The sequence below is a fragment of the Crocodylus siamensis genome, chromosome 2 (genome assembly GCF_052110815.1).
Source record: "Crocodylus siamensis isolate JL-2025a chromosome 2, ASM5211081v1, whole genome shotgun sequence".
Taxonomy (NCBI): domain Eukaryota; kingdom Metazoa; phylum Chordata; order Crocodylia; family Crocodylidae; genus Crocodylus; species Crocodylus siamensis.
This window is the reverse complement of record NC_143396.1, coordinates 49577385-49604038: the sequence shown is the minus strand read 5'-3', so window position 1 is coordinate 49604038 and position 26654 is coordinate 49577385. Positions and strand designations below refer to the sequence as shown.

The 26654-nt window shown below is 40.7% G+C and overlaps 1 protein-coding gene across 9 annotated transcripts in view; it reads right to left on the bottom strand.

The window, feature by feature from the left end:
- Nucleotides 1–3400: 3400 nt before the first annotated feature.
- LIMCH1 (LIM and calponin homology domains 1) overlaps nt 3401–26654 on the bottom strand; it is a 314049-nt gene continuing 290795 nt past the window's right edge. For 8 of the 9 annotated variants that reach the window (XM_090035832.1, XM_090035834.1, XM_090035835.1 and 5 more), the window contains 7 exons: nt 26085–26221; nt 24098–24222; nt 20026–20149; nt 17313–17393; nt 11365–11473; nt 10625–10727; nt 3401–6629 (listed from right to left, as the gene is read on the bottom strand). In XM_090035832.1, coding sequence (XP_089891958.1) covers nt 6604–6629; nt 10625–10727; nt 11365–11473; nt 17313–17393; nt 20026–20149; nt 24098–24222; nt 26085–26221 — 705 coding nt within the window. In that variant the 3' untranslated portion in view covers nt 3401–6603. The remainder of the gene's footprint in view (nt 6630–10624; nt 10728–11364; nt 11474–17312; nt 17394–20025; nt 20150–24097; nt 24223–26084; nt 26222–26654) is intronic. The other variant, XM_090035833.1, reaches the window with a different exon arrangement.

Here is a 26654-nt window from a genome sequence, read left to right as displayed (position 1 = left end):
CGTGCATGACCTCTCTCTTCCATTGATCTTGCATATGGTAGATCTTGTGCTCTGGGTCCAGAACAGCCAGGCTCTGTGTAGTTCCATATGTGACATTTCTCAGTGATGCCTCATAGGGATCCCCTTACCTGTGAGATCAGGGGTGTGGAGAATGGGAAAGGGAAGCAGAGGCTTATATTCTGTGCACCTCTGAGGCTAAGAAAGGAAAGGATGGGGAGAGCAGGAAGGTTGCCAAATTAAAGGCGGAAGTAGCTTACTCAGGGGTGGGAAAGACCTTGAGAAAAGTGTTACAAGCCTGTTAGTGATGGCTGAAAGAATCAGAAAGTGTCCCTCTTTCTTATCCCCTTCCATGGCGACTGCCTGAGTCTAATCCTGTCCCATTTTTCAACCCCTCTCCTTTCCTATTAGTCCCTACTTCTACTTTTACACCTTCCCAGCACCTGCTCACTCCACCTGCAGCCCAGTCTCTTATTTCCCCTGGGCAGGCATGTTTCCCATGTTTTGTGGATGCATAAAGGCATCCACAAAAATACACAAGAGTACCACATTCACATTTACAAACATTAGGGTCACCATATTTCCAGGTCCAAAAAAGAGGACACCTGTCACCGGAGGGGGGGAGGGGGGGAGAAGAGGGGAGTGACATGCTGGTGCCCTGCCCATTCTCTTGCCCCTCACTGGCAAGCCATGCCCCCCCTCAGCCCTGCTGCTGCCCCTCACTCCAGACCCACTGACCCCAGCCCTGCCAGTGCCCCTCACTCACAAACAGCAGTACCCTGCTGTCCACCCCTTGCTAGTGCCCCTCACTCTCAACCCACAGCCTCCTGCCCCCCTCCCAAACATGATAGTGTCCCTCACTCACTGCCTGCGGCCCTTGCCAGTGCCCCTTCAGACCCGTAGCCCCCTGTGCCCCCAGCCCTGCCAGTGTCCCTCACTCCCGACCTGCAGCCCCTGCCCCCCCAGTGCTGCCACTGTCCACACTCTAGACCCCCAGCCCTGCCGGTGCCCCTCACTCCCGAACTGCAGACCCCTGCCCCGCACAGTCCCGCTGCCCAAGCAGTTCCTGCATTGCATGCTCTCTCTCTCACCCTGGTTTGCTGGAGCACAGGTAGCACATGACACCCAACAGCCAATCACCTTGCCCACTGCTCGCATCCCAAAGCAGCTAGCCGGGGGCGGGGGGGCGCAGAAAACCCAGACGTTTGCTCTTATTTAAAAAAACCACCTGGATGCAGCATAGGGGTCTACAAAAGAGAACATATCTGGGAAAACCCAGATGCACAGTAACCAAACACAAAGAAAACACCTTGTTTAATAAGGGAATAGTTGTTAAACCATAAGATTTTTTTTCCCCCCAAGTGCTGTTTCCCTTAGTGTGGGTGGTGTTTATGGTCCAGACTCTTCCACAGTGATGCCTGGAGCAGACCATGTTGCTGGCATGGGTCATGCCTGCATCCTCAGAGGCTCACACAGCACACAGAGGCCCCTCCAGGAGGCTGAACTGTGCATGAATGAAGCAAAAATATCACCACAATGATGCAAGACAGAAGGCAGGGTAGGGGGGCACTTTAGGGAATGGAGTTAGTCTAAGGCACTTTTACATGTGCTCTGGGGGTGGACGGGATGGAAGGGTTGGTGCTTGAATTAAAACGCCGCCACGTCTTGTATATCAGTGTCCCTGCACTTAAAAATGGTGGTAAGGGTGCTGAAACTAAAGCTCATGCATGAAGATTAAAGTTAATGCAGACTACAGCAGTCTGAATTAGGTAATTGAAACTGTATTAATGAACACATATATATGGTTCTGTTTTTAGGAAAAACAGTCCATAGGAGCTCAGATAAGTCTTCCTTAGCAATGTGCATAAGCATTTTCAACACAAAAGAGGCTATAAGGCACAAAGGAACACCTTTACAAAGTCAAATGTCCAAACAACACCTCACCTGTGACTAGGTATCAGTGTCCACTCCTGAATAAGCCCCCAGCTCTGCCCAAGCACAGGGGCTACTCGTCTGTGAAGAAGGGGACAAACCCTCTCGATCATCTATTAACCCTTAATTTGCATTGAAATTTGATTTGAACTGTGTGATGCGAAACAGTTAATGCAGTTTAAAAATGGTGAGCACATCTACAAATGGCCTAAGGTGCCACCCTGTCCTGCCTTCTGCCTGACTGCAGGCTAAAATGACTAGTTTTATGTACCACTCTACATAATCCTGTGAAAGTTTAAAACCCCCCAAAATTCTTATGAGGAAAAAGACCCAGAACTACTGAATACCTACAGTGGGAAAAAATACCAACAGAGCCCTCTAGTAGGTAAATGGAAGTACTGTTGGCCAGACACTGTGATAACCTCCGTCTCTCTTCCTCTCTGCAATCCAGGGTTTTGGTGCTTAGAGCATTTGAGGAGGGGCAGTAGGCTTATGCGGCTGCTTTCAATTTCAGCAGCACAGTGGCCTCCAGCGTGCAGGACCTGCAATTGCAATTGCTCTGCATCTCCTTTCTCATCACTCCAAAACACCTGCTTGCAGAGCAAAGCTGCATTGATCATACAGTTTTTCAGCCTCAATGAAATATAATGTTATACCAGTGTAATTACAGTGAAGACTGAATGTGATGTGGCTTCCAACATAATAAACTTAATTTAAAAAACTACCATATTTCTTAATTGGTCAGCAGTCATCCAAAGTACAGTGTTCTATAATACTCTGCAGAAGCATTTGTTCTATGCTGGCTCATAAGGAGGGATGTCAGTTACTGAATATCATAATAAATTACTGCTTTAAAATGTATCTGTCTTTTACCAGTTAAAGTTGTAGCTAGATGTTCTTTAGGACTGAAGTGTTGTTAGAGCCACAATGGTCCAGGAAATGGTTATAAGAAACAAGGTTGTTTTTGTGGTACCTTGTATTGGACTAATAAAATATATCACCAAAGAAATAAACAAAACAAAGCAGAAACTTGCCTCTTGATCTTTAGGACCTCAGAACATATGTGCAACTTTAAAGGATATCCTGAAACGATGGGATTAGCCATGTACTTAAAGTTAGACAGGAATTTCAGTGCTTTCTTGAGTCAGGACCTGATCCAAAACACATTGAAGAAAATGGATTATATTCAGTGGGCTTGGTACTGGGAATGTTCTGCCCATTTGTAGCCAGACATTCAGCATGCTCTTTACAATGTTTAATTATCTAGGTAATAACCAGATTTCAGTAGGCTGCCTGCAGACAGCCATCTCAGATGTTCAGTACTTTTGTTGCATGGTTTAGCTCAGTGCAGTGCACGCTTCCCCATGGCAGGGACTTTTGCTAGCAAGATATACTGAACTCGCTATACAATTCAGCAGATAGGGCAAAGAATAATAGAAGCTAATTATAACAAGCAAAATCAACACAGACCGAAGTTTATTCAAGGTTTTATTTATAAACATACATTTACTATAAAAGCTGTTGCATTTTAAGCAATTTTTCCTAATTTCCAGAGGCATTTTAGAATAAATATTGTAACTGAAGATTAGTGTAATTGGTATTCAACATTAGCCCAAGCAGAACAGTAATTCTTGTCCTTGAATGGACTCAGATAGAAGATGGGCCCCTTTTTGGATTACCAACCTTTATGTCATTTATCATTACTATGGTATGTTCTGCATTACAACACTACCTAGCAAGACTAAAGAAAAACACCAGGAAGTTTAGTAGCGAAAGATACAAAATGGTTACATCAGTTAGCCATGTTCTCTGAAGCAACAAGAAAGTAAATGTTTCTGGAACATCTAAAACATTACATACATTGTACTTGCTTAACAACAGTAAATCACTTTTTTTTAAACAAACACATTTACATTATAGCTCAATGGAATAAAGCATTTTTTCCTGCAACTGCAAAGATAATGACAAGAAATATAATATACTTATTATGTTTGAACTGGAAAAAAGCTAAGCTTTAGCCTGACTGAACCTGTCACATAATAGACTCCAGATGAAATAGAAATAGAAACAATTGGCAATTAGAATTTAGAAAATGCTGAGGATCAATCTGCGCTGGTGACTAGTTGTTCAGCATGGAAAAATGTGTTGTAGTTTGAGAATGCTGATTTGATTTGCTGCACCTACAATTAGGTTCACTAAAATATGCATATATGAAACTACTGAAAGACAGACTGGGCCAAACTTTCAATGGGCCTCAGAGATCCACTTGTGCATCTGAAACTGCACATAAAAAATCCACTTGCACATGCTTTTTTGGCTCTAGTCATGCTCCTGCTAATATCACTGACAGTTTAAACCACTGACTTCATCAGAAGCAGATGAGACCTCTGTGACAACCAAAACTTGTGCACTCTTGTGATTGCTTTACGTATCTACATTTAAATCACAAGTGTGCATAAGTGTAAATGACTGATATCAAATACACACACACACACAAGCATGCAGAAATGCGGGTCACATTTTAACAATTAAACCCAGAAGACAGTATATATTCATATATCCTTAATGTGATAGATGGAGTCAAATAGATGTACAAAGTACTTTATAAAAACCTGTCATTTGAATACTCTTAGTCTGAATTATTTGCAGTAAAATATTATGACATGCCAAGTGTAAACATACAGGTTATCAAAACATTTGACAGTAAATCATGCAAATGGCTAATCACAATGTTGGACTTGTGTATTTCCAAATTTTTTTTATTTTTGATTTTTTTTTAAAAAATAACCCTAATGTGAAGTCATGTGAGCTTTGGGGCCTGGGAATGACTTCATCTTTTTGGATTTATTGCATCCATAAGTCACCACCGACTGTGCAACAGCTTTGCATTTTCTAAGGCACAATTTTAATGAAATCATGTGTAACTTTCTACTAGACAGCCACAATGTCTTAAAATGACAACATTATATAAAGATTTTCAATGACAAAGCATTTTTGCACGAGCACGCTACTTGCATGCAAGGAACTGTCTAGCATTTAAATAAATATTTGCTAGCTATATAACAAAAGAAAATTATTGCTTATCTAATAACCATTTTACTTCCTTTTACTAACACACCAAAGACAAAGGATGTGTATATATTCTATCACAAACAATAAGGACTCTCTATTAATTTAGTTTATCATTGTTTTAAGGCAGAATAAATAGGGGGGGGTTAATTTTAACTTGCAGCATGAGCTGTTAAAATAATGTGATATGTTCAAATAACTGTTTCCTGTATCAGGCTGCTGAATTAACAACGTAGTGCATTCAGTAAACCAGCACTGTAGCATTTTACAAGTGTAATATTTCTTCTAAAATTTAGGGTACATTCCTGATACCTACACATAGTTCTGACTACTTTTTCGGGAAGGCGTTGGTATACACTAGCAAAAGAATGCTTAACAGTGCTACAGATCCAAATGTACTTAAACATTTTTTTTTTTGCAAAGTGGCATACACTGAACCTTGTCTTCCATTCCTTGTGCACTCACAATTCCTGCTGACTTGAATAAGAGCTGGGTGGGCATGGAAGGCAAATTCAGGGTCTTCACTAAGCTGCACTAATTTGCTACTGTTCAACTTCTAAAGATGATTCTTGATGGGACCCAAACCAAGGTGCCTGAGTGTGTATATATACTTTTGTCATGTGAAATCTTTTTAGAGTATAAGACTCATAAGATTTACAAATTAAGTTATGACAACTCTGCTGGCAATGAGAAAATTACAAGCCAATAGAACAGGGAAGCCAAGACATCAACCACCAACCCAGTTCTTGTTGATACAGTAAGTCAGTTTCATCCATTTGTGCCCGCAGGTCCCACCTCTGGAATTGGGTAGTACCATATTATTCAGTACAAGTTCTGTACAGTTTCTTACACCACTGGGAACCTCCAATTGTTAATGATATATAGTCTCCAAGCTTAATGATAGTCTCCAACCTTTATGTGATAAAATACTAAGCTTTTGTAATGAACATTACTTGCAATACACAAACAAAAAACCCTACAACTAAAGGTGCAATAATTTATTTGTATAACTCCTACCTCTCCATTGAAGGTAATATAACACAAAATGTTTCAGAATTACAGAATGTATTATCAAACTAGTGTCTTTGTAAAAAAAAAAAAAAAAGTTTCAATAATAACAGAAAGTCACTTGCTGTGATGTTGTTTTTCAAATGTACTAATTAGATGCTATCTTAAAATGATTTCTCATCTCAAGTTGGCATATGCTAGAACGTCTGTAAAGTTTCTGTAAACTTACATGTTCCTAGATATATTAAAACAAAATAGGTTTATTGCATCTTCACTTTCTTATTACTTTCAAAAGAGCAAAATAACAGATTTTAAATCATTAACATATCTGAAAACATGAAAACTTTTAAAAAATAGTATTTAGGCTCTGAATGACCAAGTATCTCCTTCATACATATTATGTAAATTCAATAATAAAGGGGGAAATAATCGTGCTTTAAAGTTATGCATACAGCCTTTTCTATGAGCTTTTTGAAATAAGATGAGAACCGTGAAGTCCATGGATATGAGTTCTTACAAGTGATTGTCTGGAGGCAGCCCCTGGGACATGTTGGGAAAGTTTCTTCTTGAAGGAAGTTTTTAGGACTTAAATTCATGTCACAATGTTGTTGGCTGCCCAGCAGCTAGGTTAGAAATAAAAATGTTAATAGTTAGAAGGGTGACACACTTGAGCACTTGTTACTTCTGAAACACAATAGACAGGATTGTCTTCATATTCCTTCTACATTCCAAGTCACCATAGCAAGGAATTTTACATGTTTAATGCCCCTGGCACTATATCTATGCGAGGATGTAAGTTTGGCACTAACGGAAATAAAAGTTACAATACAGACGTAGAAAAAATATATCCCTCGTGCCTGAAAGATTATATTACTGAACTATTTGGCATTCACATTCATTTAATTTGCACAAAAAATCATGGTAAAGGCAATGCTGTGGTAGAATAATAAAGCAAAAGCTATTAAGGGCATAAGTAGCTGAACCCATTGTGCATTAGATGATACAGAATACTACACACTGATCAGAAACAGTCCTCCCCCAGGCAGGAAATACACAAGTTCAAGGAGAGTTACCTGCTTTACCTTTGACTTGTTTGTCAGTGTTGCATCTAAACCAGTAATGTTATGGAGCAGAATAGTTTGTGTTTCTGGTATTTATACGTTGTTTTGTTCCTGTATCTGTAAACTCTGTTGTTTTTATTTTAAAAATACCCTGATACTTAGCTGCCTTCACAGGCTAACTTATTTGTTTTTTGAAGTATTTGTCATCTAGGTATTTGTTTCATTCGTTTCATTATGTTTGTATATTTGACATGAAAGAAAATAATTTAAAATTTTAGATAAACACCTCTCACACAGATGCTTTTCAACAGTAGCCACAAGCCTTACCTACAATACGGTTGTTTAATTCAGCCTTTGACTCAGGATAACTTAGTCATGCAGAACCAGGTGGGTTTTAGGATGTGGGCAAATGGAGTGGGTGGGAAGGAAAAAACTGTGATCAAGTATTTTTTTTCACAAGTGATCAATTGGAATTTGTGGGCGTGTCTACACAAAACACTTTACTTGAGATTAGAGCAAATTACTGAGCAGTAAGCACCACTGTCTACACACGCATATGCTTACTGCACAGTAATGTGCTCTAATCGCGAGTAAATTTGCTACCTGTAAAATACAAGGATCTCTCAGGCCTGGCCCACAACCACCGAGCACGGGCTGGGAGCTAAGGATCTCCCAGCCCTAGCTCCATGACTGCACAGCTTGAGCTGAGAGATAAGGATTTCCTGTGATTGTCATAGCAGAGCAGGACTTGGAACCCCCTCCTGCTGGGGCAGGGAGACATTGCCCCTGCCCCGGTTCCAGTGGCACAGCCTGCACTGGCAGTAGGCAGGTCCTGGAGGAGAAAGCAATGTCCCAGCCCCTGAGAAGACAGCTGCCTCCTGGCCCCCTACTCTCTGCCAACTCCTGAGCTAGCACCCGGAAGGAGCCTACAGCTCCCCCTGGCTGGTGCAGGGGCTGGTGCAGAGCCAGTGGGGGCAGGAGTAGATTGCTGCCACAAACAGCAAATCTGCTCCCACATCCCTGCACTCGTAGATGTTTGCCCAGGTCATCAGTTTACTCTAGAGTAACTTACTCTAGAGTAAACTGACCCAGGAGTATTTGCACATGTAGACATGCTCTGTGCCTCCAGAAGTGACTGTTAAGAGTACTAATATTGCACCCCCTCAGAAACTGCCCTTGCAATTTCAGTTAAACACAACCCACCTCACAAAAAGCTAAACACACAGCCATGCAATAGATTAAATACATCACCAGTTCAGGGAAACAAAAAAAATAAAAAAAATCAACCTCCCCCCTTTAACTATTTATTTTAAGTATTTTTCTCTTTCTCGAACTTATGCAGAACCAAAGTAGTATTTCAAAGATTACATGAAAAGAACAGACGAAATAGCAACTCCCCCTTAAACACAAATGTTTGCAGGCAAGCCACAAAACTCCATCATTTTACGGTGTATTATCAGAACAGCTAGGGGCCCCCATTAGGGACCTGGATCCTACTTTGTTAGGTGGTCTACAAATGCAGGAAAATATGACTGCAGAGTGAAAAGATAGAAATGTAAATCCCAGGGGAACAAATGATATCACTATGATAGGCAAGTCTATCCTCTATTTTCTGGCACTATCACTACAGTAAAAAAGAACTGCTGCATCACATAATGACAACAAATATTCAACTGTGCCCTCTTCTTTAAATGTGGGAGCTCAAATCCTCACTCTCCAAAACATAATTTTAAAAAAAAATCAGGAAAAAGGCATGCTGGGGAATCTCACTTGTATTTTTCTCTTCTGATTTTTATGTATTAAGAAATATATAAATTTAGGGCTATATCTTCACCCAAACAAGTAAGGGTTTGCAGGTTCAAGCTGACAGATATGTAGTTATTTCTAATCTGTTAATTTTGCTTGGTTTGATATAAAAGAACACAGCTGCTAAGAAGTTTCTCAACAGAAGTAAAAGCATTTGCGCAGATGAATGAGAGGTTGTCCAATAGTGCCCTCTGTCTCCAATAGTATGGAAGTTTTTCTAAGCTCAGTAATTAGAGCATATATTTTGCAAGTAGTGGGCCAGAGCTTTTATTTCCTATTACTAAAGCCAGAGATTTTTAAGGAAGAGAGAGGAGAATAGTTAATAAAGGAAGAGAATCTTGTATTTAGTCCAATCAATTGCAAGCATGTTCAGAATATTCCTGGTAGTATTTAGTATTGCAGATCAGAGGGAAGTAGAGAAGCAGGGCTGAAAGGGACCTCCACAGGCCATCTAGTCCAACCCCAACCCCCATGACTAGGCAGACAGGTATTCTATGCCGTTCTCTGTGTCCCATGCTGTCACAGAGAGAAGTACTGAGGTATACGTGTTAGTATATCTCTTGTCATATGCTGGGAGATGAGAAAGCAAAGAAAAGTGTTAAAATTCACCAGCAGAAGAATCTGAATTTGAAAGAAGTTTTGGAAACACAAGTCTGGAAGGGACCCCATGAGAACATCTAGTCCAACCCTCTGGCAAGATCAACTACGCCTGCATCGGGGGCCAGCAACTACGCCTGCATCGGGAATCTAGCCCATGGAGCTAGGGGGGCTCTTGCAGTGTTTCAGAGGCAGTCATGGCACTGTGTGGGGGGCTGGTGGCTGTGGCTGCAGCAGTGGCAGTGTGTGCTTGACTGGAAGCGAGCTGCACTAAGCTCTGTTAAAGGGACCCCCTCGCTACTTAAACATTGAAGATAATGTAGGCCAGGAGTCAGCAAGAGATATTCTATCACCTGCGCTTAAACTCCAATGAAGGAGATCCCACAATATCCCTCAGTAGCTTGTGCCAGTGTTTCTCTGGCCCTTATGATTGGAAAAATATTTACAACTATCAGCTTAAATCATCTTTGCTACAAATCTCATGCATACTTACTTGGCAACAAAATCTGAATTAGGTCCAGACTGAGCACTAAGCAATACCTACATTCCCCAATGGACAAGACAGAAAGCCATGCCTGGGTATTATTATATGTTAACAACTACTTACTTGTCACTGAAGTGGCAGAGCATTGCTTCTACGTAAAGTGAGCTGTAGGGTGTTGTTGGGATTTTGGATATTGTGTGAGGATTTGAAGTGGCAATTTTGGGGAATTCTTGGGTCAGTGGTCACTTGTAAATAAAGGGGACTGGACTTAATGGTCAGAAGGCCTCTTCCAGTCCTTTGTTCCTAATCCATGCAGACAACATGCATGCTGGCATTGAAAAGGATGGCAAGCCTGGGACTGCTCAGAGATCCTACTGCTGGAAATAAAGTCTTTTGACAATTAAAGAGTGACATTTCTGAATTCCTTTTCATGAGGATTTCCTCTTCATTTCCTGAACTCCTTTTCATAAGGATCAAAATGGCTTGGTATTGGGGGTTTTGATGGCAAATGATGGGTGCCACAGCTTGATATTGTTATGCAGTATATGAACAGATACAAAATTAGTAAAGATATAAGTTGCTTCCAAAAAAGAAACTAAATTGTAGCAAGATTGAAGCTAGGATTTATTGTGGAATAAGAACAACCAAACAATAATCTTAAAATACTTACTTCTGGATCTGATGTAACAATCATTGCAGTTGAGAAGACCATTTCTAATCCTGACATCTGTTCCACTTACTGCATCTCCCAGCTGTCCCTTACAAATGCCACACTATTGAATGATGAAGAAGACAGAGGAAAAGGTTTATGGCATGGGATTTCTTTTGCTATTTTGAGTTCTTTCTAATGCTTTGATGCTCATTTCATGAGTCATGTATGAGATAAAAGGAAAAGCACACCTGCAGCCTAATATGAGGTTTTTAGAGCAGGTTAATATTTGAGGGTTGAACTTGGAAGTTTTCACTTAAAAAATTATGTGAAAACTTAAATCACTCCCATTGATTTTATTGGTATTTAGACTCTGGACAGAGGGAGGGAAAGCTTGAGGCATAAACCTGAAGCAAATTATAGCATGGCAGCTCTTTATGAGCAAATAGGCTGTGCGATGAAAAGCAGACATTTGAAAGCATGACAAATTAGTCCCACTTCAGGCAGGGGTAAATCTACCACTGTTGCAGCTAAACCAATTTTAGGATCTGTATCATGCCTTTGAGTCAGAACAACCCGATTTGCCACATATTAATTTGTTTGGGTGTCTACCACCTGAGATAGAATTCTTGAACTGAGCCCTATGTGACAGGAAAACCTCAGCGTCAGAGTCAATGATCTGGTTTGGATAAGTATCTAAAAATAGAAAACAGTTACTGAAATCTTTTTCATCAGCCAGAGAAATAATAATAAAAACCTACCCTGAAGCACTGAATGTGGAAATAAAGACCAAGAGTTTCAATAATCATGGCAGCTCCTTTTCCGAGAGGAAGCCCACAGGAAGAACACAATTTCTTTCCACTGACAGACCTAAAAGGCAAAACATTTTTTTTTAAAGAAACAGGATAGCAATCTGTGGTAGAGTGCAGCCTCATGTTTGCAATGGTTTACTGAAGGTCAGTGTGGCATTTGAGTAGTAAGTGTGGTAAGACAGGTGGTCTGGAGTTACAATCTTCATCACAGACTCCCGGTCAGGTTTGTACCAAAGCACTGAAGCTGATTAGAAGTTTTCCAGTGGAACATTTTCCTGCTGCAAAACATTAAAAATAAAATGTTCCAAAGATAGGATCAGGGAAGGAAAGCAAGTTGCCTGAAAACCCTGGCTCTCAACCTCCTTGGTAGACTTGATTCTTAGCTGCTTCACTGTCTGTTAGGCTGAGTCAAAGAGGAAGATCCAAATACAATGGCCCCCCTTGATGGAATAATACCAGAAGCATTATTAATGTGAGTTACTTTTACCTTTTTTAGCAATGCAATAATACAGATGGAATAGCACATTTTTAGGCAAATAGTTTAGCGATAACAGCTGAGTTTAAAAAAAAATAATCTGGAAACTCTCTTTTCCCTTAGTGTACACCCTTTACTGGTTCACGTCTGGAAAACCACCGCTACTTTTATATTTAAAAAAAAGAAACAAAATAACTTTTTTGGGGGGATGTCTATGCAATTTATCTTCACACTATGATAAATAGCTCCTAATTAAAGGGACCCCTTGAGCTCTGGAGCTGTGTGAAGGCAGGGGCCCTGGCCAGTGCCTGCACCAACTAGCTGGTGAGCTTAGAAAGCTCATGCACCCCCGCACTTGCAGCCGAAGTGGGGTGGCTGCCCTGCTTGCCCTGATCCGCCCATATCACAAATTATAGCATGGCAGCTCTTTAGAAGCAAATAGGCTGTGCAATGAAAAGCAGATATTTGAAAGCATGACAAATTAGTCCCACTTCAGGCAGGGGTAAATCTACCACTGTTGCAGCTAAACCAATTTTAGTATCTGTATCATGGCTTTGAATCAGAACATTACTTAGGTTCTCAGACTAGGGAATTGGTGGTAATCTTTGTCACACACATTCAGGTTGTGTCCAATTGCTTTTATTTTCTTCCTCCTCAAGATTTATGAGTTCTGATCTTTTTTGTTTACTCTCTACAACTAAACCTTCATCCATCAACTCATCTTATTCAGATTACTGTATCTCCCCCCCCCGCTCCCCCTTAGCTTCCCAGGTGCTCACACCATTCATGATCCATGTCCAGTCAACACACAATAGTCAAATCATCATCAATGCTTGTTGCTCTCATCTGGCTGCCTGCCCTTCATCTGGCTGTCTACCTGTATTCCACCACCTTGAGCACAAGAATTTTCCCTCATCTGTAAAGTCCTTCATAATGATCGTCTTCCCTAAATATTCACATATATTCTGCTCTCTGCTTCCTCCACCCATGATTCTTGTCCTGGATCCCTCTTTGTTCATTTTTCCCCACATGTGCCTTCAGTTTGGCCTTGAATGGGGGCCAGTAAAGGATGCTTAAATTTGTTCTTTGTGGTAAGAGTGGAAGTGATGAAAAGATCCATAAACAGCTAAGGAGTACTGTCTTTTTTATAGGTTAACGTGGGGTTTTTTAAATTACTAATGGTCTTACTCAATGTATCACCACTTAGCTACCTTTTTTTAAAAAAATTTTTACCTTTTATGGTTAGTAGAACTATTTGGAAATGTGCATGTGCAGGGAGTGTGAGCTTACCCTAAACAAGCTAACATATATGCATATGCACACACTAAAATCAGAACCTAAGAACTGATACATCTCAACAAACTCTAGCTCACATTGGAAGAAGAGTTGCCAGTTTCTCTCTGGTTATAACAGCTGTCCATAGTTTTCAGTTTTAAAAATATTTTGTAGTATTTTAAAATGGTGTATAACTGCTTTGCATAGCTTTAATAAGCTTCATAGGGGTCACTTTGAGTACTTTTACTTATTTTAAAACATATTTTGTACTTTATGTGCTGTATGCCTTTGCCTAGCCGTTGTCTCTGTCTTAGCTTGTAAATACCTGCATCATTAGTGGACCACTCAGGAATGCCATGGTAGTGTATAGCATGCCTGGTCTGAACCTGCTACCCACTGAAATGGAGGGAGTGTAACCAAGAAAATGTGGCATTGGGTCCATGCTAACCAGTTCCTTCCTGCCCTGGTATTGGTTCCTTCCTGTATTGGAGCATGGCCATCTTAATGAAAGCCACATTAACTCCATTTCAGGTTGCAGCATGCAACAAGTAGAAGTGGTGTGCTTCATTGCAGTGCTTCCTAGTAAAGCTCTTAGATGGCATTGACATGCTCTTGGAGGCTGGAACTGTGGCTACATACATACTTTCAAACAACCTGGGAGAATTCTCCCAGGTTTGTTACCCTAGGCTAGGGATAGAAATTAAACACAAACTGGTATAAGTGATTGGAAACTGGTTCAAATCTGTAACACAACAGAAGTTCAGTGTACACAAACCACTTTCAAAATGGCCAAAACTGGTTTTAGATAAACCTGGATGGATGTGGTATCAGACTTAACTGATTTAGGTTAAATTGGTTTATTGAACTTCTGTCCCAGATCCCTTCCAGATTCAAATTAACTCACAGGCCCCCAGCATCCCAGGATGCTTTGCACAGAGTAGATGGACTAGGCTTGGCCCAAGCTGTCTGCTCCAGGCAAGCAGAGACGTGTCCTCTACTGCCCCCTGGCTTCTGGCCTGGGCAGGCATGCGGCTGCATTTCTGGAATCGAAAGTAAATGTCTGTTCACTTGTTTATTGGTTCAATTTATGCAGCTTAGACTAACCTGTAAAGATTGAACTGATTCAGCCTTGGGCTTTTTGACTGTCTGTACTTAGCCCTGGTAAAGAAAATTACTCAGAGCTGCATGTACAGACATTCAAATGCTGAGACCATGAGGAGTAGAGAGCTTGCAGGAGTAGAGTGCTTAACCAGTGCAGCTAGGGGAGCCCTTGTATACATATTTCAGCAAGCTCTGAAGGCTTCCTTAGTTGGCCCGGCAACAGATAACACCAATGCATAGGGCAGCACTGACTCGCTGCCCCAGATTGTCTATGGTCATCCTGTGTTCCCCTGCAGCACAATGTTGGGATTGTAAAGGGGAAATATTTTGGTCCCTGCTGAAGTAGCATAGCCTAGCATACAATATACGGTCTCCTTGGAGGAGGGGATGCTGGAGGACTATGTTCTCTTCTGAGAGAAGCCATGGCGTGTACAGACATTCACTTTCTCAGGAGAAACTCTCCTGTAAGTGATTTGAACTCTGGTTGTTCCCACATTATTTTTCTTCTGAAGTGGCCATTTTTACTCTGGGGAAAAAAGCCTGAACATTTGTACACTCATGGTTTCTCCGGGGAGAGCAGTGACTCTCCCAAGAGAAACTGAATGTCTGTATGAGGCCTTAATTTCCATTTTGTATGGACATACCTATATTAATCAAACCCACCCTCACCAGCATAAGTAATGGCAAAGAACAATTTTTCATGTCAGCATAGAGAAGAGTTGGTTAAATATTGGAATGCAATAGATTAAGTGCTTAGAAATAATAATTTCAAAATATTTAGAAGGAAAAGATTTAAATATTTTTAATGAGAGAAATGATATTATGTCCAGTTACTTGCTATTCATGCCTACAAGCTATTTACTCCAAGTAATCTGAAGTCCAGAAAAGGCCTTTAAACGAGGCTTCTAAAACCTTAGCTGCTAAAAGTACCCCTGTTAAAAAAATAGACAAACTATCATGTTTCAGTGAATAAAGTAAAATGTAATTCTTCAGATAAAAAAAATCCCACCTGTCATTACGCTGTGCATTAACAAAAGCAAGAGGAGAGCATCAGAGTAAAGATGTCAATGGTTCCACTGCTAATGAAAATACATTGGCATAAAGGAATCCCTCACAAGCAAAATGTAGAAAAAATATGCATTTTTTTAATCAGACAACAAAGATCTTGATAAGACTAATTTATTTAATAAACTAATATTAATACTTGAATTAAGCATTAGCACAGACTTAACCAAGCCACTGCTAAACATTTAACATGAGTTGGCACTTATATCTCATGAAAGCTTCAGTCCTTTGTGTGAGAGAATTATCCCTCTAAGATATTAGCATGAGTGCAGAAAAAGAAACCAACACGTGTTTCAAATATAGGAATTAAAGATAGGATTTTTGTCAATAAGTGGTGAAATGTCAGTCCTGTGAAGAGCTTCCTACACCAGGCTTAGCTAGATATACTTAGGCTACTTCAGCTAAGAGCTGGATGAAACTTAAAAACCCTAAACACAGCTGAGAAAACCTAAAGTGACATTTTGATATTAGTGAAACAGGATCAGTGTTGTATATACAGGAGATTAGAGGGGTTTAAAATGGAATATCCATTCTTGGCTTCTCTTCTAGCTCTCTGCAGGGTATATCGTGAGTATAGATATCATGCTCTAAAATTGTGCCTTTAAACAGGATGCTATACTATTAACAGGGGTAGTGGATCCTACAATATAGACCCTGTTCCAAGCACTTAAACATGTGCTTAACTTTAAGTATATGAGGCCAACAGAGGCCTATTTGTACTTAAAACATTTTAGCACTTGCTTAATTACTTTGTCATCCCAGGGCTTCAATTAGAATATTTGGAGCTTTATAGCAAAGATGATCCTATAACTATTGTTTGTACTGATCTGATTTTTTTTTCCATACTAAACTGACAGCAAGAGCTAGGTTCCAGCCAGCAAGGTTCAGCTTGAATCTGAGGCCTAATTGCCTACATACAAATTATTAATATACATTACAGATAATCAAAATTGCGTGCAAGTGTATAATATCATGTTAATTAAAGTATGTCAGTGTAAATGAATTAATAAAATATTGCACTGCCATAGAAGGATACATCTTGCCTAACATTATCCTAGGGTAATGATGAATTAGCCTGAGGGTAAAGTTACACATTACACTTAGACCATACTGAAGGCAGTTTCATGAGCACCCACAAATTAATGCTTGTTCATTCATGCTAAATGTTCTCCAAGTGTTTCAAAGTTATGCTGCTTCAGGTGAGGGTTGACTCAGGGCTGTGATACCTAGCTCATGTTAGGGTAACATCAATCTGCTCCATGGAGATAAAATGAGCAATCTGCAGTACTCTAGAATCCCAGGATGCATCACTCTCAACCCCCACCCCAAGATTAGGGATAGAGCCCAGGTGTCCTGGTTTCTAGCCACACACTTGCTTGCCAGTCCTGTCGTGGCAAGTCAGAGCTGTGCAGGCAAGAAACAGTATTAGTCCTTAATGTGCGACTACTCATAGCTCGTCATAACTTTATCACAGCTTAATATTCCACAGATTTAGTCTGGTGTAACTTCACCCACTAGTGAATCAGAGCATCTGATGAAGTGAGCTCTTGCTTACAAAAGTATATGCATCTCTGATTCAGTTAGTTTATAAGGTACATCTCTACTCTACCTTCTGTTCAACTCGGACCAACATGGTTAACTGCCCCTCTCTGATGTCATCCTAGAACCACCAGATAACCAATCTGAGCGAGTTCCCCAGAATATAAAAGAACAGAAAAAGCTAAACTGACCCAAAAGGAGAAAGAGAGAGCTTTACATAAAATGGGTTGAACCAATAAAAGAGGAGACCCAGCAGGGAAAAATGGAGTTGCTGCTGATCAAGACAACGACAAGAATACTGAAGACCCCCTGCACCATCCATTCTTCCCAGCGGTTTAGGGAAGTATTTACACTGTTGTTACGGATGTCACTGATCTCTTTGAAGTTTCCATTAACTCTGTATATTAAAAGAAGAAAACAGTTTACAAAACTCTTTATTGACCTTTTGTTGGGTGACTGGCTTTGAGCTGTAGGAGAGCATGGTGATAACTGCTCGGTTCTGAAATTCTCAAAACAGCCTGTCCTGGAATACAGAAAAGAAAAGAATTACAGTCAGGATGAAGAGAAATACAAATAAATACGAAAGGTAGACAAAGTTCCTTGGGTAAATGTGACAATCTTTTATTAGCTCAACTAACTAGTTGGAAAAATTGTTCCTTGCAAGCTTTTGGGGCACAAACATTAGGCCGGTGCAAATAGGGAAGTATTTGATTTGGCCGATTCAGATCACAGTGATTTAAGTCAGTGATTCAATTCGTGTCAGTGAATGACATGAATCATTCAATTCGGCCGAATCAGAAATGGGCACAGCCAGGCGGCTGCAGGTTCTCTCACAGATCCTCCAGCTGTGCCTGCATCTCCTCTGGCTGGGGGAGCCGCAGGAGAAGCCCCCATGGCTGCCCTGCCCAGCTCCATCATTCTCCACACAGCCCAAGCCAGTGTACTGAGGAGGAGCAAAATGCAAGTGTGGCTCGCTTCAGGCAGCAGCAGGGCAAAGCCGCTTGTCTCAATGCTGCCACATCCGCATTAGCGCCGGGAGCAGGGACTCTGCCCTGGCGCTGCTTGCCAACCAGCATGAAAAGGGCGGGCACTGCTGCCACTTGCCAGCCGGCATGGAAGGGTGCAAGATGTGGGTATGGCAGTGTTTGGAGCAGGGACTATGCCCTGCTGCCGTTTGTCCCTTTCCACCTGGAGTGAGCTGCACCTGTGTTCCCACCCCCACCCCGGGTCCAAGCTGGGCAAGCAGCAGCAGGGCAGATCCCCTACTCCAAGCGCTGCTGTGACTGCATCCCCCGTCCCCCCACCCCATGTAATGCGCCTCCCCACCCCAGCTGGGCAGCTTGTCCCATCCCCAGCTCCAGTCCCTCCCTCCTCCATACCCCTTCCCTTCCTCCTCCCCCAACCCCAGACTTGTCAGCTGGAGGAAGCTGTGTCAGGTGCCCGTTTAGTCTATGGTTGAATCTTTTCCAAATTGATTCGGATGCTTTGAATTGATTCAGAGCTTTTAATTGGTCTCCCAGTTCAATTTGGATTTGGAGATTTGGTCCCCCAGTTGGGCCGAATCTCCACTGAATTGAGTCAGCTACCAAAGCTTTGCACAGCCCTAGCAAATACCCTTCTTCAGGCACAGGGAGAGTCTGCTGATGTTTTGTGTTCTCCTGGATGGAATAGAAGAAGCCAATATGCAAAATGTAGGTCTGTGAAAATGCAGATGCATGGCAGTGAGGATTGGAGGCCATTGGAGGCAATAGGTGTGAGCTGCATGCTGGCCATGTGCGTGTCCACACACAGACAGATGTGATGTCCCCTGTCTCCAATCGCCCTGCCCCAAGCAGCTCCTTGCTAGGGCAAGCCAGGAAGTGCCAGGAAAATCTTCAACACTGAGCACAGCAAAATCCCAAATATTTGTTGATATTTTTAAAAGAGTCCAAATGGAGATGGGAGGACCCTGAAAAAGGACATGTTCAGGAAAACCCAGACATATGGTAACCGTACACAAAACCTAACTAGAGATCATGTTAATGTATGTTAATGCAAAAGAATGCTGCTTTTCCTAACAATAATGCATCAATACTTTGTCTATAGAGACATACAGTAAAAAAGTTTCTGACATTTAAAAGGGAGTAGGAACTCTCTTTTGGTATTTTTCACCCAAAAACTCAAGGCAAAGTATCACAGAAATAAAGTGAAATTCAAGTAAAAAGCCTGTTCTTCAGTCCTTTCTAAATTACTATTCTTCAGTCTGCATTTCATAAGGATTCTGAAATTTAGAAAAAAGATGAATAATGCATCATTAAAGTTGGAAAATTATGGGCACTTATACACATGTTGGATGTGCTAATTAGCATGTGTTGGAGCAGACTTGATTAATTGAGTCTGCTGGAACTTGTTAATTAAGATGCTTCAGCAGCCTCCATGTCACATCTATTCAGTGTCCCTGCACTTCAAAATGGCAGCAGGGCACTTGAACTGAAGCTCATTGAACAAGCTTTAGTTCAAGAGCCGTCCGCCCCCCCCCAGTTTTGACACATGGGGTGCTGAATACACGTGATGCAGTTGGAGCTTTAATTAGAGCGGTTCCGAGAGCTGCTGTAATTAAAGCGCCTGTCCCTCCATCCCAGAACATGTGTATAGTAGACACCCTACATTTTCAAAAGCGGGAGTTTTCCATTCGGTTTAAGGAGGTCAGAATTTTACCCAAATGTTCTTCAGAAACTTTAACTCTGCCATGGGGCAGGCGCTGCACTGGGTATTTTATTATATACATTTAAATAAAGCATAAAACATTAACTGCTACTCCCTGAAGGGTTTTAAAGACAAAGAAGAAATCAACAGATTAGTAACATCAGGGCAGGGCTTTGATAGAGCTGTAAGCTTTGAAAGAACTTGTGAAGGAACCAAAATTAGTAAAAGGTACTGTTCTTTTTGGGAAAGTCAATAATTAACAAGATTCATACATGCTACCATTCAATAACTTTGATCCAATAAAACAGACTCCTGTAGGGAAATGTATACAACATGTTAGACAGCAATAAAAAAAGAAATTTGAATTACTAACTTTTGTAAACCTTTACCATATACTTTATGTACGAGATATTTGAAAAGAGACTTTGTTACTGGTAAAGTGTGATTTCAAGTCAGTACCTACTACTCACCTTCTCATATCACCTGTGGAATTAGTCTGCTGGCCTATACATTGATCCAGAGGTGTTTTCTGTTTAACTTCTTCTGAAATGTGTGGTGGCTGTTTTGTTAACAGCTGCTGATTCCATGACACATCTGAATTTAGAGATTGGAATAAGGTAAATGTTTGTAATAAAAAGTATTTGACAATATTGTTAACCAAAAATGTACCATGATTACAAAAAGACAGACTCAGGGTATAGGCAAACATACATTTGATCTGCATTAAAAAGAGAAAAGGAGCTGTTGCTTGGGGACATGCATCATCTGTTATTATGTCTGCATGATCTTGCAGCAATACAAATCACCCTAACTTTGAACCTCAGCAAAGCAACATTAACCTAAGAAAGCATAAACCTAAACAAAGAAGCATGCAGATGTAACAGTTACAATATACCAATTTATGTCAGTATCGTTCATGTCAATCCAATTGTTATGCCTGCCTATACCTGTAATCAAGCAATGCACCTAAAGAAAGTAGGTTAATACAATTTTGTTAACACTTCTAAGAAGGTGACACCAGAAAATGAAGTTACATAAAGTATTTTTCAGTAAAGAAAGATGTCCTAAGGTTGAATTTCCTGAATGAACTCAAATACCCATCCAAGCTGCTAAGCAACCAGAAGATACTGAATTCAGGGCAATGACCCACAAAGCACTGGATAGAGCTGTTCAGTTACTAAGATAGATCCTTCATGACCATTACTTACTCCTACTATTTTTGAACCCCAGATAAATCTTTTTCCTTTGTGATTCCCTCATCAGAGGCATAACAAGCAGTTTCTGTGCCCTCGGTAGTAGCAGCAGTGGCGGTGGCCAAAGCAGCTGCCATTTCTGTGCTCCCTCAAAACCGGCCCCTTGAGTTGGTGTCCTGCTTATCCATCCCTACTTGCACTACTGGGTGTCATAGGATTGAGCAACTGCAGCAGCCTCTTAGTGGCCCATGGACTGCTTCTGTGTGAAGTGCTCTAGGACGAATTTAACGTATAGGCAGCTGAACCTGCCGGACTCCCTATCTTTGGCACTGAAGAAGTCTCTGTGGCCTTCTGAAGAATTCTGTTACCCATAGATTGGGTAGGGTTTTCTTTATAGCAATCAACCCCTTTTTTTGACAGAGAAACAGAAAAAGGACTTTTGGTCTCTGCCAGTAAGGAACCCAGAGAAATTAGTGCCACATCTTTGATCTGAAGAGAAACGTCTTTAATCTGAAGATCTCCAATAACTGATCATATAAAACGTAGGATAATTCCCTTCATAATCAGATGAAACTGAGTCTTTTTAGGCATTATGACATCAAGGCATTGGAAAAAGTTAGGAATAAAAGATCAAGGGCAAGAGAGGACTATCAGAGGAGAAGGGATGACCAAGAAACTGAGAAGAGCCTCAAAATGTCTGATGTAAAAGCTGAACTTGATGTTCATATTTAAGCTACAACTGTCAACGCATTTCAAATTAGTACTACTCAACTGGCACTCTTTGAAAGGTTAATCCTTACATGTTAATCTTCAAAGACACTTCATGGTGTATTTTCTATTTTCAGTGGCTAAAATGACTTTAACCAAAGTACTAGAAGTAGAATAAATCTACATGATTAACTAAGCCTAGCATCATGCTTAATAAATTGAATTTACATTTGGAAACATATGTTAAGTATGTTAAATAATTTAACCTCATTATCTCACTTGTTTTGGGGAATAATCTGTTTTAAAGTAATCTAAAGAAGTTATAAAACACTTAATTTCAAAGAGCAAATTTGATTTTTTACTTGTTTATTTTTTCTTTTTCATTCAGATTAGATAATGAAAGTAGTAAGGTCAAATTCTACTTTTGTTCACAATGTAGTTCATATGACCAGGCAAAGTTTGGATTGAAATGCTTTAAGGAGAATACTTAGTTCTAAGCAAAAACTCTCTTAATGAGATTTAAAGAAACCATGTCTATTAATCTCAGAATTCACAGGACATATATTCAAAGGATTTTGACTTTAATTTCCCTTTAGATATTTAAACCTTTATTTTATTTAAAACAGCTAGTTATGCAACAACAGGTTGTTTGCAGTTCTTACTACACTGAAAAGTGCATTAATTTAAAATTTTTGAGATTTATCAGAAGCTTAAGTAGCAATGTCAGTGTGAGGGAAAAGAAGAACAGAGGGGGTGGGGAACAAGTGTACCACAATGGCAGAGATCACGTACGCTCAGACCAGCCTGTACGTTACTGCAAGGAGTGTGTGGCGACGCCCCAACCCCTTTTTAGGAAGCAGCTAGCCTGTGCATGGGCAGGTGCAAAGCATAAAAGGAGGAGAGAATAGCAGCCTGAGAGAGGGAGAGAAAAGGTGAGCAGAGAGCATACAGATGCTGAGTGAGAGGCAACACAGACTACCTGCGGGAGGAGGGAAGTGAAGAGAACGCTCCAGGGAGGCTTGAAGTGAGAAATTCTGAGCGGAATTGGTTCTGTGTTTACAGTCTGTCAGAGGATTAAGGGCTCAATAGAGAGAAGGTGCCCAGTGGTATGGACTTTGAGTTTAGTTTGGTGATCTGCTAGTACGCAGTTTTTCTTTGCCATAAGCACTTTACCTCCTTAAAAGCACTTTAAGAATAGGCAGGCAGTGCTATTATAACTGTGCACTTGGCACATGGGTAGTTGGGCATAGTGCCATCAGCAGTAAGAGCACTTTAGAGGCTAAAAGGGACATGTACAACATTAGGTAGCTGAGACTGGAACAAGACTCCAAGAGGTGGTAGACTGACTGAATGGTGCCATAACTCAAATGGTGTCAGAACACTCAAGGACCTGAACTGAAGAGGATTTGGGAAAGTACAGTAGCCAGGCAGAAGCAATACTGAATGCACCAGGTAGTTTAGATCCCTTGTAATTTCAGCAAGGCTTTGGGTAAAAGTTGCTCATTGAACTAGCGACAAGAACTACGGTTAAGGGGGGTTCATTTATATATTTTTGTTTGTTATTATTGTGTAGTGAAAGACTGTGTGCTCTCATTGACATTGGACTATACCTATTATTAACATCAAGGTTGTGTAAGGCTGGGGTATGAGGGGAAGTTGGAGCCCCAGACTTCTATAAAACAATTAAGAGTCTATCAGCTTCCAAACAAAGGACTTAGGGCTGAACATCTCGCAGTTGTAAGAACCTGAAAGTGTGGCAGGAAAATTTAATCAGAAGACAGCCCTGAACTCCAAAGGTAAGGAAACATGATGGCTCTTGAATAATAACAGACGTTTTCAAATTGTTAGTGAGGTTGGTGATGAGGCCGAGTGTACAGTCAGAAACATATCCGCTAATGAGAACTGACCTATTTTTTGCAATTTTACTGGATACTGAAAGGATATACTTTAGAACATTGGTTCTCTCTCTTTTTTCTTTTAAGATACAAAGCATCCCTCGTTAGGCTCAAGGCACCCTTAGAAAGTTCAGGCTCCTAGTTTTCATTATTTTTTTCTATGGAAAAATAATAGAGCAATAATTCTATTGTAAAGAACTCAGAAAGGCCACAACAGATCAGATTATTTTTAACACTTTGGATTCCTATTTGAAATCTCTGGGTTTATTTTGTTAATCCTGACTGCACGCTTAGCAGTGCTAACATTGTATGGCACCCTGTGGTGCACCGCTGAATGAATCTCAAAGCACACGAGGGTGCCACAGCACCCTGGTTGAGAATTGCTGCTTTAGATAGAACTGTGCATGTGTCTTATATTTTAGCTTCTTGGTTGGAGCTTAAGTGCTTGTTCTTTCATGGTTTGTAAGAACAAGGATCCAGATCTTACCTAAAATTATTTATCTTACTTTACATAAAACAATCAACAAAAAGAAAATACAAAATAAAACAAAAAAATCCCTCAAACCTAAGGAAAGTTTGACCCTTGAAGTGATAAACAGTAGCAAAATTGCATATTTTGAAATAATCTAATTTCACTAAGATTTTTTATGATGTTACTCTACAAATCCATGAAAGTTCCATGAAAAAGATTTCTGAAATATGCAAGCAATGTTTGAGGTCTCTGAAATATTAATTTTGATGCTTACCATGAGTTAATGGCAGATTTAGTCTGGAGGATGAGCTGCATTCCATCATGGACACCTGGTGATCCTGCTCACTTTCTCTCTGAAGAATGGTCTCTGGATGTCCTGCGAGCACTTTATTTATGCTGCTAACACAAACAAATCTCACCATATACACAAATCTAGGAGGAGTTCCAACTATAATTTAATGATTATGCTTTTGAAAGTAGACCTACTGTGCTTGACAAATATGTCATTCGTAACTGTTAGCAATGATATATTGATGTGGGTAATAATTACGTATTAACAAAAAACTGAGATGGTACTCTAGGTTAACTCTACTTGCCAGCCTGAGATACTACCACATACAGGGCACTACAGGGACTACTGTAGCAGCAGTGAGGAAGACAGCCTCTTGGACAAAGTAACAGCTACCATCATATTCTTTGAGTAACTTTTCAGCCTTTCAGCAATCTGTGTCTTTGAGAAAGCAATGGCTTATCAGTACTGGGTCCTGTTCTTTGCCAAACTATCTGGTTAGTTTAGCAGTAGAGCTCTTATGAGCTGGCAGGGCATTTTCATTCTGGTTCTCTGTCAAAGTAGTCATAAGTAAGTGGGAGATCCTTTCTAATATCTAATTCTGGGAAATCAGGATATACAACATTCTACGAGCGTCTACATGAGATATTTACTGTGCAGTAGACGAATTAGCTGTTCAGTAAACATTGTGTATCTACATGTGTGCTCCCATTAGGCTGGAGTAAACTTATTTACTCCAGCCTAAAAAACTCCACAGCAGTGCATGTGCAGACACTGCCCTGGCTGGCTAGGATGAGGCTGCTTTAGTGCAGGAACTGCCTGCCAGCTAGGCCCACACTGAAGCACTCTTGTGCCCCAGGCAGCCTCTCTGCAGCATGTTAAACTGCAGGGAGCAGCTCTGGGCTGGAAGGCTACCCCCCAGCCAGGTGAGGCTGCTCTGACTCAGCTCAATATGCTAATTTTAGTATCTGCACTAAAAATAAATGAATTTTAAACTTAATATATTCTGAAGTCTGACTGGTTTCTTGCCAGCCTGTTAGCAAAAAGGACCTCTACCCTAGGTTTTAAGAAAAAGTTTTAAAGAAGAGCTTATCTTGGTTCATCTGCAGATGGGCCATTAACTAAGAACCATACTTATTCAAGGCTGAAGACCAGATTCTTAAGTGAATCTACATTTTTACACTTAATTGCTTGGCTCAACTTCAAAAGATTGGTAATTAAGGCTAGAAATACAGAAATATGCCTAATACATTATTTCATCATTAACATTAGTATCTTTATCTAAAAACTACACCTTGTTCTGAACTGGTACAAAACCACTAAAATCACTAAGGGAAGGACAGATGATCTGCCCAGTTGTCTGGGGAGCCACAGATCTTGGGGAAAGCATGCACTATACTGCCCTGCAGCCAGAGGGCAGGTGTGCAGTGATTCCAGCATGCTTTGTTGGGGCTTCCATCTCCAGAGGTTCCTGAGGACTGCTAAGTACAGAGAAAGACACCAACTGGCTGGCTGCCCAGGGACCAACATCTACTGTGACTTCCTCTGCTTGTGCTGGGAATGGAGAGACACAATGTGCCTGGTCAATTTCCACTGTCAAAGGTTGTCAATTACATTTCCAGACTGAAGTGGATCCCTGCCATCTGCACATCCTGAGGCTCCTGATGCAGCAACACTGGCAGGTCCTGCAGCACCCACCACAGGTTCTTGTGCAAACTCATTCAGCTCCTTTGCAGTGCCATGTAAAGCCATGCAGGCAAGATTGAGGCCCTGGCCACCTGCATCCTCCAACTCCTCCTGCTGAAACCTGACTTCAGATGAGGGTGAACATGTGTTTAGGAAGAGAAGCTCAGAGCAACTGCATGCACCCAATTTAAGCATGGCATACAACACCACAGTTCTGTCATGCACCCCAATGGCAACACTAAAAATAGGTCCATTTGCCTAAAAAACTCCATGACTTAACCCTCACCTCTTCTTTTCCTGCCAGAAGTCATTCTCCTTGCTTTTTAGTGATGATGCATCATCCTGCTCCCAAAGTGTCTTCTTCTGTCTTGTAACTTCTTTCTGTTTGTCTTCCTCTTGAGAATTACTCAATTCTGTCACATTCTAGAAAAGAGAAATATCAAGGATCTTTCCCTCAACTCGTATTCAGAACATGCAGTAACAAAAGTCCAACCCCAAACATACTGAATCCATAATACATTAAATAAATTATTGTGAAAGCAAATAAACTATAATATATGAAAGAGAAGAAGCATTTGACCTTACTGATATTGACCTTGGATTTAGTCAGAACCTCCTTAAAACAATTAATGTGATGGTACTGAACTTGGAAATTATGAGGGAAATCATTCCTGCATATAAACCATGGTCTAACTTAGTCAGGTACCTCTACCTTGTCTTCTGCCTGACATCAGACTAAGATGGCTGACTACCTTTTTCACCTTAATCCATCTGCTAAAATCCTCTAGTGAATTAGCTAACTCTATATGCTAAGATAACAAAAATGCATTAGCAAAGGCAAAGCTAACTCCTAGTT